At 41.6% G+C, this 23,565-nt stretch overlaps 1 protein-coding gene across 19 annotated transcripts in view; it reads left to right on the top strand.

The window, feature by feature from the left end:
- Nucleotides 1–23,565, top strand: part of LOC110985841 (uncharacterized) — a 184,939-nt gene that overhangs the window by 118,805 nt on the left and 42,569 nt on the right. For 18 of the 19 annotated variants that reach the window (XM_087134457.1, XM_087134460.1, XM_087134461.1 and 15 more), the window contains 7 exons: nucleotides 4,566–4,871; nucleotides 6,856–7,190; nucleotides 8,449–8,959; nucleotides 9,505–9,746; nucleotides 10,839–11,007; nucleotides 11,340–12,044; nucleotides 12,275–23,557. In XM_087134457.1, the coding sequence (XP_086990583.1) occupies nucleotides 4,566–4,871; nucleotides 6,856–7,190; nucleotides 8,449–8,959; nucleotides 9,505–9,746; nucleotides 10,839–11,007; nucleotides 11,340–12,044; nucleotides 12,275–23,557 (13,551 nt within the window). The remainder of the gene's footprint in view (nucleotides 1–4,565; nucleotides 4,872–6,855; nucleotides 7,191–8,448; nucleotides 8,960–9,504; nucleotides 9,747–10,838; nucleotides 11,008–11,339; nucleotides 12,045–12,274; nucleotides 23,558–23,565) is intronic. The other variant, XM_087134473.1, reaches the window with a different exon arrangement.

The raw sequence follows: 23,565 nt of genomic DNA, 5'->3' as shown, positions 1-23,565 counted from the left end.
GAAGTAATTTGTCATCTATATGCATAATTGGACTCCACAAGTTGGAGAATATCTCAGAAGTGTCTTACAGTAATTTTTTTTTCTACAACAGTAAGTTATAGGATTTTGTAAGGAAAGTTTTGTCTTCATTGCGCCATTTGGCACTTCTTTTGCATGTTGTAGTCTTGCTGTTTAGTGCTCAAATAATGATGTGAAAATGTGTTATGATGAAAACTAAACTTTGTTAATTATAAAAACTATTCAAAATTATGTAATTAGAATCACATTGTGCAGTAAGACCAGTAGGTAGGAATGATTTGAACTGAACAGATGTAGCAGATATTTACATGTAAAATCAAATCTTTAGCATTGCTAATTTGAAATTGAGTCATGGACTGAGCACTTTACAAGAGGTTAAAGATATTGCACACCGTCTTTTGGGAAAAATTTGTACTGAAAGTTGTTTTGAAAAGATGATTGGATATGAAAGGCAATTGCTGTGAGACAAGCTTGACATTTAGGTATTTGTCATGTCTGACTCTTTGTCAATCCTAAAACACACACACACGAAATTGTTCAAGCTTTCAATTTGTAGTGATAGTGCAAGTTTGATATTTTTAGCATAATGATGAAATCTCACTTTATATTTTTACTGAAAAACAAATGCATTTGAGTGGTATGTTTGACTCGTAGATTTCTGAACATTTTATATTGGCGAAAACAAGAGTGTTAGATAACTTTGTCAAGCTTGGCTCATTCGAAGGGATTGTTTGTCCTGTCTGTATTCATTGACTAAAGGGCGACAGTTCAACCTCACACTGCCAGGTATTGTGTAGCGCAGAGAAGAAAGTTACATTAGTTAGTTAGCATTGTGGTGCCGGGCAGTCTAAATCCTTCATTGGTGGAAGTTGTTTTTAACTGAGAAAAAGGAGATGCTGGCTGCATTCATTTTGAGTTTCCGTCTTTGGCTACGGATGGTCAGAGCAGTGTGTTGATGACATGTGCTGTAGCCATTGCCAAGAAGGCTTGATTCGGACTTGCTGGTCTTCCTATTAATTGGGAAGGCTGGATGGTGTTGGGCATTTGGCTAGCTTGGTGACTGTATTTTAATACATGTTCACGGCAGTGTTGGCGTGATTGGTGTCAGTGGCATTTTAATAGATGCTAAAAAATTAGGGCATCAAGACCAAACCCAAGATTAGTGATCCCATCCTACCACTCACTCTCCAAAGGCCAGGATCGATTACCAACCATTTGGTGACCTCTGATTGATTTCACTGGTAATAAAACAATGCAAAACTATAGCCAGCTTACCAAGTGAAATTGACCAATAGTTGACAAATGGCTGCTAATTGAACATGGCCCAGGTTGTTAGTTCATACTTGTAATTGAGATTTATATGATGAATGACAAAAAGCCAACAGAGTATTCAAAAATGTCAAGTAGGCTTTATGACCTGGTTTTTGTAATTCTGAATAAGTTAACTGCCTAGATACAATCGTCGTTTGCTTTCAAATGAACTGCTACCTCAGAATGTTACCGACTTTACTGCTCTCTTCTGATAAGGTCTTAATTACTGATTAGTAACCCCCAGAGAATGACAGCTGTGCACTTAGCCAAATGTGTCTCTAGTTGATATGCAACCTGTCATTGTCATGTCATTTATTCTCTTTATTGTTAAAAGTCTTTGCTTTAATGACTATTAGTTGTATCCAAAGTATCACCAGCCAAGCTGCATCTTAGTTGTCAATATGCAAAATACATGTGTTTCAAACTTGCTGATAAATTTTTTGAATTATTTGAAATATTTAGTCATTTCATTACACAATTTCATTACCAAAGTCAACGGTGCTGTTTATTTCACGAGCATCGTGGAAACGGTGCAAGCAAATACACATTCAAATGCTAAATTTGGTAAATCATTCTAGATATCTAAACTTGATTTTTAATTATGCAAAGCTGCTTTTATTGTCAGTGCACATGAATTCAATATCATGCAAGTAGAAACTTATGAAATTCAAACCTCCAAAATTTTACCCCAAAAGCACCAAAAATGTTTGAAGTGAGCATGTATGTGACTCTTACCTTTGAGTTTTCTAGTTTGAAGCGTGAAGCACACATAGAGTGAGGCAATATAAATTTTTCTAAAGCATGTAATCTTTTATGAGCAACAAACAAATATATGCACAGGATATTTAGCACTAAGTTTTATAAAGTTTTGCCGCAATATTTAAGGAACAGAAGGTTTCTTGCATAAGTTTTTTGGTCTGAAATGCATTTTCTTAGCCACTCCATTACTGAAGCTTGGTTGTAAAACAAATTTACTAGTTTCTCGAAAAGTCACCTTAAAATTTTTGACCAGCTTAGGGTATTCTTGCAAGGAAATCAAAGATTGTTTTAAGACAAACAGAGAGATTCTAGTTTATGAGAATGTAGTTGTTTACTTTTTGGTTTTTTTGTTTGAAGGTGTGTGTTTGCAAAAAAAATTGCCAAACTTTTTATGGTATGCTGTTTTAGAAGTGCAGTGTTTTCTGACAGGAAAATAGATTTTTGTGCTTAGATTCTTCAATTTCATTTTTTGGTTTTATTTGGAAATGTGCTTCCTTAGTCTTTCAGTTCTGAAATTTTTATTTAATGCAATAATTTTTCTTTTATGTGTATTGCAACCTAAATGATGGGATTTAAATTTTTGTCGAAAACAGGTTGATTCGAAAATGATGAGATCTTTCCAATCTGTACCTTACTTCATTGTAGGAACAGTCCCATATAATCTTGTATCTCTCGGCTGGTGGTAGCCTGTCATTTAGATCATGAAATGTACAATGACTCAATTTGATGGAATACGTGCGGTTCTCAATTTGGAGACCTCAGATGTTGTAGCAACCAGGTGGTATCAATTTAACAAATTTACGTACAATTTGAGTATCACAGGATATTTCTTATGAATGAGAGCTTTCGATTTTGTAGCCAGAGAAAACCTAGTGGAAGGACAACTCATTGTCACCAAAGTAAAATCGATATATTGTGCTAATTTTCAACCAGCATGCTTTGTGTAACATTTTTAGGTTGTCAGGTCCTGTTTGTTGTGGTTGATTTTTAGTTACAACAAAAAGAAAATGTAGTGTTTCTTAAGATGTCATCTGGCGTTGTTTTTATTCTCTGTCAAAGCATGACCAAAGTTTGATAGTATCATTAAGTGTGAATTGGTGCCCCGTAAGAGCGTTAATGGATCTAAAACCCTGGAATGGTTTACAGACAAGCTGTACAATAAAATGCTTCTAGAAGCAGTGGGTTTGCAACCATACACGCAGTCTCCAATCATACTCAATCAGCCTCCTACTTCGTATCTTGGTGTTGAAAAACAAGAATGCAATTTCAGACTGAAAGAAAAAGCTTAAAAACTATAAACTATGTTAATAATAAATCAATGCATCATTCACATTTTATTTTTACACCTTGATCTGCATCAAAAACATTTCTTGCAGAAAAAGTGCTGATATGTCACAAGCTCAAAGAATCAGTATAAGTGAACTTGCATTCTGTGGTTTCAAAAGAGGCTGTATTGTGAACATATTGTACAATGCTATTTGGTTAATGAGGTGCAGGTGAATTAATTTAATTGAGGTAGATGAATAGTTGATGCAATCAGCTTATGTTCACAAAAGTCACTTCAGACATTTGCTTTAAATACCTGGTAGTTTTATAAATTCTAGTACTGTGATGTCATACCAATTGTCAGTATTCTTCCCCCCCCCCAAAAAAAATTGTTTAAGAAGTGTACTGGAAATTTAGCAATATGAGAATTTTCTCTTGATTTTGAAACTCAATCCAGACCATCACTTCAAGAAAAACCGTTGTGCTGTTGATCATTGTGAAGAGCAAAACAATACACTTTGAACAGGGTGACTCAGTGGATCATGGACATGTAGATATTTTGGGGTTCATTCATATACCTCTCGCGTCTGTTGTATAACAACAAACTAACTGCTGATTCCTTCATCCAGTCTTAAACATAACGGTACTCCATATTCATATTTTAACCATGTTCATGCACCGGGCACTTAGCATTGTATTGATATGTAGCAATCCAGCACTGCACAGCTTTTGCTTTAAAGGGACAGGCATGGCCGCACGTTTGCACAATTTCTTCAATTGAAGTGGGATGCATCCCTTGATCAGACCCTCTCTCAAGCTTTCATAGCTTCATAACCAATTTCCCTCTCTCCCCATGTAAAATCAAAACTTGAGCCAGCTAAATCTGGTATCAACCGGTTTGGACCAATTCTGACTTGTTGCATTGGCATGGCCAAAGATGCATGTGCCATTCCCAAAGGCTGATGCAATGTGCAGTTGCTTCCTAATACCACAAACCTATTAACTACAACTTCATGACAGGTAATCCATATCATGCATCACTTCTCTCCATCCCTGAGATTAAGGAAGTACATTGTGGTTGCAAACCCACTGAAATTTGTACTGTTAAGTAGTCTTTTCGACCAAATTCTGTACATTTAAAAACCAAAACAGAAAATCTGTTTACTGTGAGTCCCGGCATCTCACTATTCTGTCTGTGTCCTACCTTTCAGTTGAAGAAATTCAATCGGCGGCTGTGCCCCCTAAGTTTGTTAAGAAGATCCAAAAGATCGAGGTCACCGAGGGTCACCCGGCCCGCTTTGACTGCAAGGTGACAGGCAGTCCCCGCCCGGAAATCAAATGGTACCACGAGGGCAAGGAGATCCAGAGCTCGCCCTACATGCGCATCACTGATGAACCGGACGGAACCAGCTCCCTGGTCATACAGGAGGTGTTTGCTGATGACTCAGGGCGCTTTAGTGTCAAGGCGTCCAACCCGGCTGGGGAGGTGACTTGTAGCACCTTGCTTGTTGTGGAAGGTAAGTCCATCTTTAAATGATACTGATGTTTTGAAAAGAGGAACCTCTGTACGGTGAGAGCCTGATAAATGATAACTTGGTATTTGTAGGTGGCATGATAATGCCTGAATGATTGTGAAGAACGGCCTTATCCCCATCCCTGCCATTTGGGGTAGAGCTTGTGACTTAGCACATAAAGTTTATTTTAAGACATCACCTCCTATCATCCACTGTGGTTCCATTACAAGAACTGACGTACTATCCCTAGATTTTTAATGTGCCTTCTGGCCACCTTGGCTGAAATTATTGCAGCTTTTGGACACCCATATGGTTTGATTTGCCATAGATGCAAATGAGTAAATTCCAATCCTTGTATAAATCTCAGCTGCTAATCCCAGTACCACACTGAATGCATGATGTGTAACATGAGTATTGATGGATGTGACAAGTTTGACGCACTAAGGTAGATATTGAGAGATAATAGGGAAGAGAACAAAGAAGATTCAAAGTAAGCAAAACTCTTGGATGAGACTGTGTTAAGTTATGTCTTGATCTCCATTGTAATTTGTTTCTTGTATTTGTTCATTGTAATCTGCAAAGGTTACAAGGTATGTTTTGTTGAAGTCAATAAAAAACGATGAAAGCGCCTGCACACCTGTCATGTCTTGTGAGCTGTGTGGTATGATGCTTGCCGAACTATTAATACAAACTGTTGGCTCCATGTGTGTTTTAATTTGTCCCAGTTTTTTATTCTGTTGATTTCAGTGTTGTTGTTTTTTTTGCTCAGGCATGTTTTGAATGAAGACGAAGTGCTTTTTTTTTCTTATCCCACTGTTTTGTTTATGTGAAAAAACATTGAAAATAAACATGCCATTATTCATGATGTTTCACCTGTGTTTGTGTCCAACTGAATTGACCAAATGAAAATACGAATGGATTGGAGTCAAATGTGTGTTCCAATTTGTGTGTTGTCTCTAAATGCACACTGACAATTATAGACAGCAAAGCATGCGCAGTTGCCTGCCTGAAGTAGTTTGTACCTGCATGGTGTGAGACTCTACCCTGCCTCAGTCACATGTTGATATCCCCAATATTCAAAACTGCTAACTGCATCTGATTTCCTTCACCTGTTTTCAACCTCCTTCCAAAGGATAACAAGTGTGTAAGTATACATCTAGCTTGAAGTATTTTAGTTTCTACTAATATTTGTAATGTACACAGTTTGCACTCTTTATAACAGTATTATTTATCATGTTTGGTACGTGTAGCTTTGATCTGTTCGTTTTGATCTGCACCTTAAGTTATCTCTCCCAGAATATTTACATTGGCACACAAAAAGGTTAAGAAATGCAGCTAGGGCAAATACTTCCAAAATGTCACAGTCACATTTGTATTCCTACATGTAGTTGATTGAGGTTATATGTGAGTTGAGAAAAGTGAACAAAATATTATGTAGAAAAAGAATTAACAGTGTAATAATCCCAATCAAAAATTTGAAGTACAAAGCAAATTAATGTGCAGTACTATGCATTTACAGCATGTAAGATTCCTCACTTCTAAAGAGACCCTCTCCAAATCTAAAAGTAACATATTTTTAAACACTTTAAATAATGTTTTGTTTGTTGCTGTTACTTCCCCTCACCTTAAAGTAATATTTAAATTTGGTCATTTTTTAAACGATTTTAGCAATACCTATGTGTATATGTTGGTTGGGTATTCACTCAGTTCCCCTAAAATTAACTTGCACGGAATTAGAAGAACGTTTTGATCATAAGCTGTTAAAATCCACACTGTCGATACCTTCTGTGTAGTTTTATTTTACAATTATAACTGTTTTTATCTGTCAGGTATCTTGCATCAATGTTTATATTGGTAACTTGTTTTTTGTGTGATAGTATTTTTATTTTTTTTTTCAACACAGTAGCAAGAATATTGTTCAGCACACCTTGTTCAGAGTCTGTTCCTTTCAGCAACTTGATTCAAGTTTCTTCCTTGTACATTCCAGCTGGTGCCCCCGAAGGAGTATGCCCTCTGAGTTTCAGTGAATCATACGGGGGTGACGTCAGTGGTGCTTACAGCGCCGAGCAGGGCCTGGATACCTCTGAAGACACAGATGAGGACATTGATGAAATCCTTCCTTACGATGGGAAGGTGGCCTTCCCACTGTCTGTCAAGCGGGAAGTCAAGAAGCCTCAAGTCCACGCCGTCCCTGTCTTGCAGAGACCACCGGGTGAGGCAGAGAAGGCTCATCCTGAAGGGCAGGTACAGAGTGGGACGTCCACTCATGAATCTTCTCCATCACAGCCCTCTGAACCGTCACAGCCATCACAGCCACTGCAGGTAGCATCGGTATACCTTGTCTACTAATTTGATTTCCATAAGATTCTGTAGTCAATTTTGCTTGGAAACTCAATCCTCCAAGAATGACTTCTACGGATCCTAGAATGACTTCTACGTGTCCTAGAATGACTTCTACGGATCCAAGAACGACTTCTACGCATCCCACTCTTTGTACTTTACTCTTCTATACCAGTGAACTCTACTTGTTGAACAAACGTCAGGTGAATCTTTTATTTCAAGGTCTACTTTTTCATCTCTCTTTTTACTCATGGTAACAAAATGAGTCTTTAATACTGATCATAAGCTCCAAGATAATCACATCGGATATTAACCACTTCGGGCCGGGGCATTTTTCAACGTTGAGGATGCTGGGCCGGCATGACTATCATTTTTTCCGTTTTCAAAATCCTTCAACAATTCATCATTCCATTTAACAGTCGTTTATAGCCACACAGAGTAATCTTCAGGCACTACTCTAAGTTGACAGGTGACCTTCATTGACGCCCGAATATTTCAGCCAGGCCTGCAGCCTTGTAAACAGAGCCCAGATTGTGCGGTGTTATACAACTGTCTTTTGTTCACGAACCTGGCTCAGTGCACTGCTGACCTCTTTTCAATAGGGGCCAGATTAGCATGCAGCGGTGCTGTGTGGCTCATCGCTGTGGTGGTGGAGAGCTTTTGTCCCCGGTGGTAATCCGCTTGCTCTAAATACCCCAAACCCTGGTATACGGTTTCAAAATAACGCTGGATTATCACCACTTTTGAGAGTGAAAAAATGCCGGTAATGCCCAGCAGCCTGGTCTTTTGTTCGGAGTACGGTCTTTTGTTACAGGGCCCTGTTTCCTTTGTCCGAGTTCGGAGACCCCGGCCACACATATAAACCATACGGCTCCGATTTCGGAGTCCCCGGCTGGTAGTGGTTAATATGCTAGGGAGATCAACTCTTCATTTTTTTTTACAGTTCTTGCTATTCATAAGGATCTTACAATCTGAAAAGCAAGTACCACATTTTTAATTCCAAGTTTTTCTGGAACTGTGAAAAAATCGTCTCACTTCTGTTTGTGGATCCATGGTTTTCACTATTTTCACTATTTTGTTTATAGCACAGCCTTGATTTAGAAAAGAAGACTAAAATGCTAATTTTAATGTTAAAATGTTGATGAGTAAAGATTTGTGATTGTTGCAGGTTGCATATTTACGGTTAATACATTCTTTGTGATCAGTACCCAAAGATTGCGATATTTCTTGAATTGAATAGGGGACATCTGCAGCTGCTGAGAAACCCATCACAGTAACAACCAAATTAGTCGAGGAAGCCAAACCGTTTGGCGGTCGAAGCGTGAAAACAACCACTACAACGAAAAAAGAAACTAAAACAGAGGTCTCACCTGAAGTCATCCGTACTCATCAGACACAGATTCATCGGATACCAGAACCATCGGCTGTCCCACACCCACCTGCAACTAAGCGAATCATGGAGGTCCGCATCCCACCAACCTTTACCAAATTTATCAATCACTGTCGGGTTCCAGAGGGCCAGACGGCAAGGTTTGACGTCACAGTTGTCGGCACCCCGAAACCAGAAATCTGGTGGTTTAGGAATGAGGAGGAGCTGCATAGTTCCCCAAACACAAAGATTATTGTGAGAGATGATGGGACCAGCACGTTGGTTTTCCAGCGTGTCCGTCCAGAGGATCATGGGAAAATCACATGTAAAGCTGAGAATCCTGCCGGATTAGCATCTTGTACTGCTAAACTCATCGTGGAAGGTGAGATTGCAGTTGCACTTACTTTACCCTGTTATGCATTTTTTTTGTTTCAGTCCTTTTATATCAGCACTGGACGTGAGAGTTTTTGATGTTGCGTCAGTGTCATAGTTGTCTGTGTTGATTGAGTAGTGAGAGCAGTTGATTGGAGGAGAATTCTTTTGATCCATTTTTCCTTAATAAACAAGATCGAATATTCTATTCAGGCACTTTGTTTCACATTGAGCAGTCCAAATTATTCCTTGATGTTCTGTCGTGCCTTGGATTTATGCTACTTACTGTGGCATAAGCCTGTTCTCCAGCGTACGTGTGCTTTGTTCAATGCTACAAACTGTCTTTTCTTAATTGCGTTATCACATAATATAATATACATTTTAGATGCCATCTTGCTCAGTGAGTTTTCTGGATTGCTGTCTTTGACATGGGTCATCAATGTTTGTGCCCTACTTCTAATACTTGTAAGTTCTTTGCACCAAAAAGGTGTTCACTGAATTGTCTCATGAGAACTGAACACTCTCACACTTTCCTTTGAATTTCAATTACTCTAGCTCCAAGACGAGTTGTCCAAAGTGACACAGAACAACCACTCCGTTCCTCCTTCAACATGGCCCCAGAAGATTACACCTCAGACTTTGAGATCCACATCAAGCCCAAGAGTAAACGCGTCGTCAGATCTACACCTCCAACATTCAGCTCTCGTCTGAGTAGCCAGGAGGTACATGAAGGCAGTAATGCCAGATTTGAGTGTCGTGTGTCTGGACACCCTCGCCCATCTGTCAGATGGTACAAGGTAAGAAAGTTGAACACCCTAAAGAAAAGATGCAGTGAACTTTTCATTAACATTAATATATCGGCCCCAAAAAACAAGTTTTATAAAACAGTGGGGGAAAAAAAGTTATTTGTTTCAGTAAAATATCTCTTTCCTGCACAGTGTAAGGCCCTAAGAGTACTTTCAGAAATTACATTTTTGCCTAATTGACCTTTTAGCACTGAGCAAATGCATCTTCCATGTACGAAAATGGTTTGAAACCCTGCAGAAGTTCCTCAAATTTAAAATGCCCTTTTGAACAATAATGTCCAAGCTTTTCTGAAGAAGTGAGGGTACTTCTGCTGTGATGTAAATCATTGAAGACACTGCTCAGTTTACGTTTTCATGGTCAGTGTTTGAACCCCAAATTTGCTCCTTGAAAACATTTCTGAGAAAAGGTTGCTCGCTGGCTTATTGCGATATGCCCCCCACAATAATAAATTGCCAAAGGAATCAAAATTTAAGACTGCCAAATATGACTGCAAAAGATATTTCAATTCAGCAAATCAGTGTAACATTTGGATGATATCACAGTTCTACTATGAATTTGCAGATTGGCATTATCTTAAAATTCAATTAGGCCCCAAAATGTCTATTACAAAAGCATAACGAAAATGGAAAGTAAGGTTAATTTATATACAAAGGTACAATTTTAAGGGTTGTTGTAAAGTGATTGTATAACATGGTCCCTGTGAAAACATTAGCAGCACTTTGCTTGGAATCCGTTTCCCTGTCACTGTTCTGAAATCTTTTGAATCTCTAATGTAAAAAATCTGCCCTCTTTATGCAAGAGATTTTCAGATCTGATGGTCATGGGGTGGTCTGTGCCAGTTTGTTACAAATGATACTAATCTTAGACATGAGTTTGTGAAGAATTACTGTGCAGTGACAGCAATGTTAAAATAATCTTTTACTTTGAAATAATGCATCACAATAAACTGGAATGGGCATGTATTATGTTAGCGATTGTGTTTTGATTTTTGGAAAGTTTGGGGCTGTTAACGAGAGTTAGCTATTGTAATGCATTTCTGATTACTTTGAAAGTTTTCCATCTGGTTTATCTCTCTTTCACAGAGTGGAAAAGAGTTAAGATCTGGCAACCGTATCATAATCAGGGTGACTGAGAATGGGCGAAATGTCCTAGAAATTAGGAATGTGAGACCAAATGATGAAGGAGATTACATGGTCAAAGCTTCAAATCCTGCAGGAGAATCAACGTGCATTGGAACTCTGAATGTCAGAGGTAAAGACAAATCTGTTTCGCTTTAAATTTCTGTCATAATTAAAAATGCTGTGTAATTTCATTCCAAAGTATCATGGTCCAGAGTGTTGGTTTTGCTACACGTAAATATATATTGCTTCTCATATTCAGGAACCGCCTAAGAACCTGTCATGATTAATATGCCATGAAGAAATCAGTTGATGTTGATTGTTGATTGACAACGGCGTCAGGTTTGGGTGTAAAATGCTGGGGGGTAAAAAGATATTTATTGTCTAAATGAGGTACATATAATTCTTTTCAAGTTGGAAAATTGATTTACAAAAATATTACTCTTCTCCGTTTTCAAACTGTAGTTGATCCTGGACTTGATAGTGACATCAGTGAGGGTCGTCGTGAAATGAGAATTTGCATTGGTGTTGATAAAGCACCTGGTGGGGTTGTCATTGGTGACCAGAGTCCGAGAATCTCTTACTCTCGTCGGCCAATCAACATCAACCTTCTGAGTGACGCATCTGAAGATGAGGAAGTTCGGTCTGTGACTCGTAAGACTACCACCACGACACGGACAGTGACAGAGACTGTCACAGATGATGGTTCGGAAAGTGCAAGATATGTAGACATACAGCCAATGATAATTCAGTCGACAAGACAGCCCATGGTGACCATGGAACCAGAGTCACGGAGACGATATATGGTAGAGCAGGGGGCATATCCGGTTCCACCAATCAACATCACTGTTTCCATTGGGGGTTTTGGTGGCTACCAAGCTGTTGCTCCAGAGCCACCCCACTTCCGCCAACTCTTAAATGATGTGACTGTCCATCAAGGTGAAACCATTCGGATTGAGTGCATCATCACTGGCCATCCCTTTCCAACAATTACCTGGTTCAAAGATGATAATGTCGTTCCTGATTCCCAAGATTACCAGTACTTAATCAACGGGAATCGAGTTAGCCTTGTGATTACTCAGGCTGTTCCTCAAGACTCAGGAGAGTATACTTGTCGGGCAGAAAATCCTCTTGGAACGTCAGCCTGTACTTGCAGAATAACTGTAGGCGGTGAGCTTGAGTGACCGTTTTTGATTCATATAGACTTCTTTAGTATCTATCTCCAAGATCAGAACTGTTGTAGTAGTTATTTTTTCTTTAGAATGATTTTCCTCTTTATATCTGTGTATATTTAACACATATAAGAGAAAAAGTTGCAGCTCATACCTGTATTGTTGAAATAAAGGTTATTGTTTAAGTTTGGCATTTAAAATTTTTTTACCCATATTTTTAATGTGCAGGACCGTTAATTATCCAAGAGGATGAAACGTCCCAGTCAGAAGTGATTCGTCGTGTCAAGAAAACGACCACAACCACTACCACAACCACGATTGAAAGTGACACAGAGGCTCCCTCAGAGCTGTCTTTCTCTGAGAGGTCTGATCGGATCGTCAGACCCCACAAGGCACCCAGATTTATGAATGAACTGCTGGATATTGAGGTTTTGGAAGGAAGCACAGCCAAGTTTGATGCTCGTGTCACAGGCCGACCCATGCCTCGTATCCGTTGGCTCAGTGACGGCATTGAGATTCATCCCAGTGAACGGTACACTCTTCACTATGATGACCTCGGCCATTGCTCTCTGACTATCCACAATGTCAGGAGAGATGACACAGCTGAGATCGAGTGCAGGGCTGTTAACCCTGATGGAGAGGAAGTTTCAAGCTTTGCAGACCTGATAGTGAAGCCAATTCCACGGAGCGAGCGTAAGCACCGACGTAGGAGAGAGACACATGTCCTTCTTGAGCACGGTGAGAGGCCAAGATTTGTTCAACCCTGTAGGCCACAGGAAATTCTAGAAGGCTACACTGCTCGCTTCACTTGCAAAGTCTCTGGTAGGCCAACACCAACCATCACATGGTTCAAGGATGGAAGAGCAATTCCAAATGACAAACGTTTTGAAATCACCTATGAAGATGATGGTACCTGCACACTTACAATTCATGATGTGACAGTTGATGATGATGCAGAGTACATGTGCAAAGCTGTTAACCAACTTGGGAAGTGTATAACCTATGCTGACTTGACTGTTCAGTTTGAGTCTCCAGATCGGAGCCGAGATGTCAGCCTCATCACAACTACCATCCATGAGGAGCCAGAAGAGGAAGGCAGTTGGACTGAACGTTATGTTAGCAGACGCTCAGAAGATGGTAGAGAAATTGTTGAGACTGTAACGAAGAAGACTACCACCACAACGACAGTAAGGACAGTCACATCTGACCATGAGAGTGGGACAGAGAGTGTGACAGTTGAACTGCCCGCAAGAGGTCCAAGAACACGACAACTTGTTCATGAACCACCACCAGAGGAACACACACAGCAGGTTGTTATTGAGACTGGACGTTGGCCAGAAGAACCAACTCCTGATCGTATCGAGACTGAAACAGTGCATTATCAACCTGCTCGTCCTAAACCATCAAGGTCAACCTTGCTTATCCGACCTGCAGAACCAAGGGTTCCGGTAGAGGAGGAGCTTGTTCAGCCAGAACGGAAGAGAGAACCTCAGATCTCATTGGAGCCTTTGGAGAAAGTTCCAGATTTGCATCCTCCACCAATTGTCAGGGAACATGAGATCAGACCTGAGATAAAGCAGCCTAAGGAACTTTCTTTGAAACCTCTGGAAAGAATTCCAGTACCCAAAGAACCAGCAAAAGTTCATGAGCCACAAATAAAACCAGATGTGAAGCCAGAACCTAAACGGTTTGACAGCCTGGATAAGCTCCCAGTTCCCCATGAGGCTCCTGAGGTACATGAACCCCTCCTTCAACCTCAAAAGGTTGTGCGGACAGAGAAGCCTATTACTTTCCCAGAAACACCAGAACCACAGTATGCAGAGATTGTTGACGAAAGAGTTCTTCACAAGCAGATATATTCAAAGGAAACACCCACTCGGTTCCCAGAGCCTGAGGAACCAAGAAGAGTTCCCGTGAGTGACAGAAAGCCAAAACCAGAACTGGCTGTTCGACCTCTAGGAGCTCCCTCTTATGCCCCAACACCTCACATACCGTATGTGATAAGAGAGCTGACAGACACAAGGGTCACAGTTGGCCGGGAAGCTAGGCTTGAGTGTATAATTGATGGATACCCAACTCCAAGAGTGACATGGCTTAGACAAGGAAGGGTCATTGAAGGTGATAGATTCCTCTCCATTCAAGAGCAAGATGGAACATGCACTCTGATTATCACAGTTGTGATTGAGGAGGATGAGGGTGAATATGAATGTCGTGCCACCAATCAGTTTGGCACTGCATCTAGCTTTGCTTCTCTGGTCATTCGTATTGAGGAGACACTCCAGACACAAGGGCCAGAATCTACCACTGTAACCATTGACCGGCAGCGACCTCGCAAACCTGTGGAGTTACAAGTAGGTATTGACAGAGAATCTGATGTAGAATCTGTAACCAGTACCCGTGTCTGTGAAACTGTTAAAAAGACATTACGTGAAAGGCCACAAGTACCACAAAGGACACAGCTCTCTTTACTTCCAGAGCAGCTGCCACCAGAAGAGGTAGAATTTGTCATACAGCCAGCTGTTCCAAAAAGACAACCCTCTCAGGTGACAACCAAGGTAGTCGGAAGGGAAGGTCCAGAGTATGAAAGTGTTACAAAGAAAACTACCACTACAACCACTGAAACTGTAACGACTACCGTGGAAGAGGTGGAGACAGAGTCTGAGGTTGAAGACTTTCCAAGAAGGCCAGATGTCACAGAACTGAGACAACCTGTTGGTCATGAGATGACATCCACTGTCATCCGAAGAAAAACAAAACCTTACCGTGAGGAACTTCCTGTGGAGTTTGAGAAGCAACCACTTTCTGAAATGATTTTTCCTCCAAGAGAAGCACCTCAGGCAGTGGAGCCAATGCCAGAACGTATCTATCCAAAGGAAAAAGCTCCAACTTTGGAATTGCATTTTGAGCCTGAACGACCAACAGAGCATACAGTTAGGCCAGAAGAGATCTTACCCAAGTCCCCAGAATCTCCATTGCAGATTCACTTTCAACCACAGTTGCCCATGGAAAGAAAGCCTGAAGCTGAGGAGATTTTACTCAGTGATGTTCCTTTTGATTTTGATTATAAAAAGCCAGAACCAGTTCACAAGAAGCCAACTGAGATGATCTTCCCAGAACAAAAAGCTCCCATGAGTGACACAGTGGAGCCACTAGAGATGATCTTCCCTCGGTCAGTTGTGCAAAGACTTGCTCCAGCTGAAGAGCAAATTGAAAAGTATCGTCCCTTGGATGTTGAGGATGTACTTGCAAGTGCCCAAGAGGAACGAACTCTTACTCCTGATCATGAACAGATTGTTCATCCTAGGGCTCCTGGGGAAAGTCTACCAGTTTCTAAAAAACTGCAGCCAGTCTTTCCACTGACGAAACATCCATCGCCAGACCAGAGAGAAGAGACACAAATAGTTGTTGATCGTCCTGGACAGCCATTGATGCCAGTGGAATTTATCGTTGATGTTCCAAGGGATGTGGAAGAAACAAGAACAGTTCCTGAAACTGTTGAAACTGTAGTTGAGGAGATGACACCAGAACAGCATGAGATCACAGAGGTTGTAATTGATAGACGTCAACAGCAACCACAGCCAGTTGGACTACTAGTCGGAGTAAAAGAAGAGCAACAGCAATATCCCAAGTGGGCTGCACCGAAACGAGAACCCAAGAGACCTCAGAAAGTAGCTCCCAAACCTTTGGTACCAGAGCAACCTAAACCTGAATTTGAACAAGTGATTATGCCTGCCACCAAAGAAGAAGTCAAGGAAGAAGCTCCCCTCCAACCTGCTGTCCAACAGCCTCAGGTCATAAAGCCTGCTGAAAAGAAATCTCAGAAAGCTGAACCTGTCACAATTTCAGAGGAACCAGTGCAGAAAGTGGAATCTCCCAAAATCTTGAAACCATTAAACAATGTGGATGTTTATGTTGGAGAAGAAGCTAGACTGGAATGCAGGGTATGTGGAGAATCACCTCTCACCATTCAGTGGTTTAGAGATGATATTCCTGCTGAGGGAGACAGATACTTTTCATCTGTGGAAAATGATGGTACGTGCATCCTGATTATCAGTCCTGTTTCTGATGATGATGACACTGACTTCAGATGTGTCATCACAAATCCTGGTGGGAAGGTGTTTACAAAAGCTGAAGTCTATGTTATGGAAAAACCAAAACCATCAGAAGTTACAGAAACATTGGTTCAACCAACAAAACCTGCTGAAGTTGAACTTGTCATCAGTGAAGATGACAAACAGTCTGAGAGAACAGACATACTGGTAGAAAGGGAAGGTCGGCCCCTTGAGCCAGTTGAGTTTGTTGTTGATGTCAGTGAAAGATCCCCTGGACGTCAACCAGAGTATGCACAATTGGTCATGCCTGAGCCCCAGGCACCAGTGGAAGAGCCAAGCATGCCAGCTTTGGAGCCTCAACCTGCGCCAGAATATGAGCACATGATCATGCCAGAAATGCCAGAGAGAGTAGATGTTGTTCCGAGACAGGTTGCTGTTAAACATCCTGTTCCTAGTGTCTCTGAAAAACCTCAGAAATTAATGCCAGACAAGCTCAAACCAGTGCAGGCTGTTCCACAAAAGGTTCCTGAAGAAGAGGTAGTCCCTCAAATTGAACCTCCAAAAATCCTCAAGAAATTAAAAAATGTGGATGTGCCCATGGGGGGTGAAGCACGTCTGGAATGCAAAGTTGTTGGTCAACCACCACTCACAGTAGAGTGGTTCAGAGATGGTATTCCTGTGGAAGGCAATCGCTACACCTCAGTTCTTGAGATAGACAGTACTTGTGTGCTTATTATCAGCCCAGTGGTTGATGATGACGACACTGAATTTGAATGCCGAGTGACAAATCCAGGTGGCACAGTGACTTCAATTGCAGAGGTTTATGTGATGGAGGAGCTGCCTGAACGTGTACAAGTTCAGATTCATAGACAACCTGAATCTTTTGAAGAAGTTCAGCTAGTTATAAGCGAGACTGAGGATGTTCCCGACAGATACAGAACAGACATACTCATTGAGAAGGAACCAAAGCCTCTACAGCCTGTCGAATTTGTTGTGGATGTTGGAAAAAGACCACAGGAAACAGTTGAAGAGGTTGTCCAGACGGTTAGAGAAACTGTAAAAGAGACTGTGACTTCAGTTGAAGAGACAGATGAAGAGAAACCTTTAACAAGACAGACTGCTGAAGTAACCATTGAAAGGAAAACAAAACCACTTCCTCCAGAATATGCAGAGTTGGTGATTCCTCAAGGGGAGCCTCAGCCAGAGTTTGAGGTTATAATAATGCCTCATGAAGAACCAGAGAGGTATTTATCAGAGGAAGAGGTGTCTGAACAAGCGAGCATAACAATTGAAACAAAACCTGAAAAGCCTCAGCCAGTTGAGCTTGTCATTGAAGCAGCTAAGAAACCTGAAGAAGTGCAAACAGAAGTTATAAGAACTGTGACAGAAACTGTGACCACAGTTATTGAAACAGATGAAGAAGAGATTCCTGAGAAACGAGAGACAACAGAGGTCACTGTTGAACGGAAAGCTCAACCCCTGAAGCCTGTTGAAATTACATTTGAGAAACTGAGAGGGCCAGCTGGGATAACTGAAAGACAGCCAGAATATGCAGAACTGGTAATGCCTGAGGAAGAACGTCGGCCTGAATTTGAGGTTATAGTTATGCCTCATGAGGAGTCTGAAGAGGAAGTTTCTGAGCAAACAAGCATCAATATTGAAAACAAACCTGGTCATCTCCAACCAGTTGAGCTTATCATTGACTCTGGAAAGAAACCTGAAGAATCATTAACGGAAGTAACAAGGACGGTGACAGAAACTGTTATTGAAGAAGTGACTGAAACCGTTACAGCAATTGTTACTGAAGAAGAACCCCAGGAATTTCCAGAATTTGAAGTCATTGTGATGCCTGGAGAAAAACCAGAAGAGTTGCTGCGAAAAACTATTGAAACAGGAACTGAAACTGTGTCTGAAGTTGTAGAAACTGTTACAGATGAAGACATCTCTGAATCTGTTGAGGTAGTGATTCAGCCTGAATATGAGGAACTCATCATTCCATCTACTCCTGAGGAGTTAGTGCATGAAGTACCCGAGGTTGAAAAACATAAACCCCTAAGAGAGGCCTATCCAGAAAAAGTTGATGAATTTCCGGAAGAAATTCCTGTTGTCAAAACTGTTTCAGAGCATGCAGTGCCTGAAAAGGTTCCTGAGGAGGAAACTGTGACAGAAATCACACCACCGCAGATACTCAAAAACTTGACCAGTGTTGAAGTGCCAGTTGGAGAAGATGCCCGACTGGAATGCCAAATTATTGGTCAACCGCGACCAGATGTGCAGTGGTTAAGCAATGGAAAGCCAGTTCAGGGTGATCGTTTCATTTCCATATGTGAAATAGATGGAACCAACCTACTCTTGATAAGCCCTGTGGTGGAAGAAGACGACAAAGAGTTCGAATGCCGTGCTACTAATCCTGAGGGCACTATCTCTTCGTACGCAGATGTCTATGTCTTAGATAAGCAAAAACGGGTTGAAGTTGAAATAACTGAGAAACCCGAGCACTTTCCACCTGTTGAGCTTGAAATAGCTCCGGAAGAGGAAAGTGTTGAAGAAACTAGTGAGAGAACAGAGGTAGTCATTGATAAACCACCCAAACCACTTCCAACAGTTACTCTGGATATATACACAAGTCAACACGAAACAGTAACTGAAATGGATGAAACAGTTACTGGAACTTTTGAGACAGTGAAGAAAGAGGAAATTCCAGAACATTCTGAAATTGTCAAAACAACAGAAGTTGTCATTGATAAAGAACGACCTCAGCCGGAAGAAGTTGAACAGCCAGAGTTTAAGGAAATTGTGATGCCATCAGAAGAAGTCACTGTTGAAATAACACCAAAAGAAGAGGTTCCAGAAGAACTTGTTGAATATGAAGTTCTTGAAATGCCTAAGGAGGTTTCATCCGAAGAGGAATCATTCGAAGAAGTGTCTGAACAGACAAGTGTAACTATCGAGAAAAAGCCTGAGCCTCTTCAGCCAGTGGAACTCATTGTAGAAGTTGAAGAGCAGCCCAAAGAAACACTGACGGAACTTGTTGTAACAGAGACAGTCACAACTGTTGTTGAGGAAGAGGCAGCTCCAGACTCACGTGAGAGCATTGAGGTTGTAATTGAACAAGAGAAGGCACCTCTTCAACCAGTGGAAATGGTCATCGATGTCCCGAAACAGCCAAGAGGACCTGCTGAAGTTTTACCTGAGAAGGAACAGCCGGAGGAGGTGCCAGCAGAAAAACTGGAGAGACCACATTTTGTTAAGCCAGAGTTGACAGAGGAGAAACCAGCAATAGAGAAGCTCTATCCAGAAGAGCTGGAGGCAACAGTTATGACAGAGCTCCCTGACACACTCACACCGGAATCCACCGTGCCTGTTGAGGCAATTCCACAAGAGGTACCTTTGGAGGAAACTGTGGAACAAGTTGTTCGACCCATTGTTTTGAAAGACTTGAGCGATGTCGATGTACCACTTGGTGGAGATGCTAGACTTGAATGTCAAATTATTGGCCAGCCTAGTCCTAAGATTGAATGGCTACGAGGAGGTCAACCTGTGCAAGGTGATCGTTTTATCTCTGTTTGTGAACTTGATGGTACAAATGTTTTAATCATCAGTCCTGTTGAAGAAGAGGATGATGCTGAATTTGAATGTCGTGCTACTAATCTGGAGGGGACAGTTTCATCTTATGCAGATGTGTATGTGTCAGACAAACCAGAAACTGTTCAGGTCTCAGAGATTCAACCTGAGCAAGTGGTTCCAGTTGAAGTGGAAGTACCTTCAGATGAAAAGAAATCTGAGACTGTAGAAGTTATCATTGATCGAGAACAACCTCAACCCGAAGAAGTTGAACTTATCATTGAACAGCCAGAGTTTAAGGAAATTGTGATGCCATCAGAAGAAGTCACTGTAGAAATAACACCAAAAGAAGAGGTGCCAGAAGAACTTGTTGAATATGAAGTTCTTGAAATACCCAAGGAGGTTTCATCCGAAGAGGAATCGTTCGAAGAAGTGTCTGAACAGACAAGTGTAACTATCGAGAAAAAGCCTGAGCCTCTTCAGCCAGTGGAACTCATTGTAGAAGTTGAAGAGCAGCCCAAAGAAACACTGACGGAAGTTGTTGTAACAGAGACAGTCACAACTGTGGTTGAGGAAGAGGCAGCTCCAGACTCACGTGAGAGCATTGAGGTTGTAATTGAACAAGAGAAGGCACCTCTTCAACCAGTGGAAATGGTCATCGATGTCCCGAAACAGCCAAGAGGACCTGCTGAAGTTTTACCTGAGAAGGAACAGCCTGAGGAGGTGCCAGCAGAAAAACTGGAGAGACCACATTTTGTTAAGCCAGAGTTGACAGAGGAGAAACCAGCAATAGAGAAGCTCTATCCAGAAGAGCTGGAGGCAACAGTTATGACAGAGCTCCCTGACACACTCACACCGGAATCCACCGTGCCTGTTGAGGCAATTCCACAAGAGGTACCTTTGGAGGAAACTGTGGAACAAGTTGTTCGACCCATTGTTTTGAAAGACTTGAGCGATGTCGATGTACCACTTGGTGGAGATGCTAGACTTGAATGTCAAATTATTGGCCAGCCTAGTCCTAAGATTGAATGGCTACGAGGAGGTCAACCTGTGCAAGGTGATCGTTTTATCTCTGTTTGTGAACTTGATGGTACAAATGTTTTAATCATCAGTCCTGTTGAAGAAGAGGATGATGCTGAATTTGAATGTCGTGCTACTAATCTGGAGGGGACAGTTTCATCTTATGCAGATGTGTATGTGTCAGACAAACCAGAAACTGTTCAGGTCTCAGAGATTCAACCTGAGCAAGTGGTTCCAGTTGAAGTGGAAGTACCTTCAGATGAAAAGAAATCTGAGACTGTAGAAGTTATCATTGATCGAGAACAACCTCAACCCGAAGAAGTTGAACTTATCATTGAACAGCCAGAGTTTAAGGAAATTGTGATGCCATCAGAAGTCACTGTAGAAAAAACACCAAAAGAAGAGGTTCCAGAAGAACTTGTTGAATATGAAGTTCTTGAAATACCCAAGGAGGTTTCATCCGAAGAGGAATCGTTCGAAGAAGTGTCTGAACAGACAAGTGTAACTATCGAGAAAAAGCCTGAGCCTCTTCAGCCAGTGGAACTCATTGTAGAAGTTGAAGAGCAGCCCAAAGAAACACTGACGGAAGTTGTTGTGACTGAGACAGTCACAACTGTGGTTGAGGAAGAGGCAGCTCCAGACTCACATGAGAGCATTGAGGTTGTAATTGAACAAGAGAAGGCACCTCTTCAACCAGTGGAAATGGTCATCGATGTCCCGAAACAGCCAAGAAGACCTGCTGAAGTTTTACCTGAGAAGGAACAGCCTGAGGAGGTGCCAGCAGAAAAACTGGAAAGACCACGTTTTGCTAAGCCAGAGTTGACAGAGAAGAAACCAGCATCAGAGAAGCTCTATCCAGAAGAGCTGGAGGCAACAGTTATGACAGAGCTCCCTGACACACTCACACCGGAATCCACTGTGCCAGTTGAGGCAATTCCACAAGAGGTACCTTTGGAGGAAACTGCGGAACAAGTTGTTCGACCCATTGTTTTGAACGACTTGAGCGATGTCGATGTACCACTTGGTGGAGATGCTAGACTTGAATGTCAAATTATTGGCCAGCCTAGTCCTAAGATTGAATGGCTACGAGGAGGTCAACCTGTGCAAGGTGATCGTTTTATCTCTGTTTGTGAACTTGATGGTACAAATGTTTTAATCATCAGTCCTGTTGAAGAAGAGGATGATGCTGAATTTGAGTGTCGTGCTACCAATCTGGAGGGGACAGTTTCATCTTATGCAGATGTGTATGTGTCAGACAAACCAGAAACTGTAGAGGTTGCAGAGATCAAACCTGAGCAAGTGGTTCCAGCTGAAAGGGAGATTTCTCCAGTTGACAAAGAAACAGCAGAAGTTGTTATTGAAAGGATGCCACAGCCCTTTCAACAGGTTGAGATAGTCCTAGATGTTGAAACACCACAAGCCATTTCTGAAGTCACCAAGACCATTCCAACAGTAGAGACCTTGGGAGAGCAACCTGATGTCCAAGACACTACAGAAATTGTTATTGAGAGAGATCAGCCCATCAAACAGAAGGAAATAATAATTGAATTTGAAGAAGATAGACAGCCAGAATATGCGGAAATTGTCATGCCTGTGGAAGTTGTCCCCGGAGAGGAGCTGCCTGGAGAATATCCTGCATATGAAGTGGTAGTAATGCCAAAGGAATCCCCAGACGAAACAACAGAAGACACTGAAGTCTGTGAGAGAATGGAGATCACTATCGAAAAACACCCTGAGCCTCAAGAAATAGAGCTTGCCGTGGCAGTTGAAGAAAGGCCAGCAGTGACCGAAGCCTTTACAACTGTCATTGAGAAAAAAGAAACTCCAGAAACAAGGGAATTGACCGAAGTTACAATTGACAGAGAGCAGACCCCATTGCAGCCATTAGAATTTGTGATAGATGTTCAGACACAACCAACTGGACCAGCAGAAGTACCCATTGAGGAATTTGAAGTCGTTCAACCAGAGTACGGAGATGAACTGGACTTGGTGGAAGACTTTGTTGACACTGTGAGTGAAACCACACAGGTTGTTGAAGAACATGGTCCCCAGGAGTTTCAACCTTATGAAGTTGTTCATGAGACAGTGGAAAAGCCAGTTGAAGAAGTTGTCACAGAAAGAATTGAAACTGTCACTGAAACTATAACAACTGTCACGGAGGAGCTTGAAGTTTCAGACTCAAGAGAAGTCACTGAAGTTTTAATTGACAGACAGACTGAGGAAACTCCTGAGTACCTGACTGAAATCACAATTGAGAGGGAACAAGTACCTGAGACAAGAGAGATCACTGAAGTTGTCATTGAAAAACAGCCAGAAGAAGAACAGGTGGAAATGACTGTTATCACAGTAGACCGACCCCGTGAAGTCCATCCTGTTGAGCTTATAGTTGAAATGCAGGAGGCACCAACTACAGAGCGAACAGATCACGATGTAACCCTTCAACGTACCTTCCCTGAAGTGGCGTTTGAAATCCAACCAGAAGATGAGGTAGAGAGACAAGAAGCTACAATTTTTGTTTCTCGGGAGGAAGAGCCACTTCAGTCCATTGAGATGGTCATTGATGTTGGTGATCAGCCAGTAGAGGAGAAGGTTACGATTGAAATTGTCAGGCATCTCACAGACATTGAGGCCACCATTGGAGATGAGGTTCGCTTTGAGTGTCAAATTATCGGCTATCCTCGACCAACCATCACTTGGTTGATTAACAAGCGACCATTGACAAGTGACAGATTCATCTCACTGTCTGAACTTGATGGTACTTGCACACTGATACTCAGTAATGTGGTTGAGGAGGATGAAACAGTGTATGAATGTGTGGCTGAAAACCAGGCAGGCCGTGTGTCAACCCAGGCAGAACTCATCCTTTTTCATGAGGGTAAGAGA

This window comes from Acanthaster planci, linkage group LG03, assembly GCF_054643075.1.
Source record: "Acanthaster planci isolate LZ-2023a linkage group LG03, COTS_SCS, whole genome shotgun sequence".
Lineage (NCBI taxonomy): Eukaryota > Metazoa > Echinodermata > Asteroidea > Valvatida > Acanthasteridae > Acanthaster > Acanthaster planci.
The sequence above is the reverse complement of the archived record's forward strand: the minus strand, read 5'-3'. Positions and strand labels throughout refer to the sequence as shown.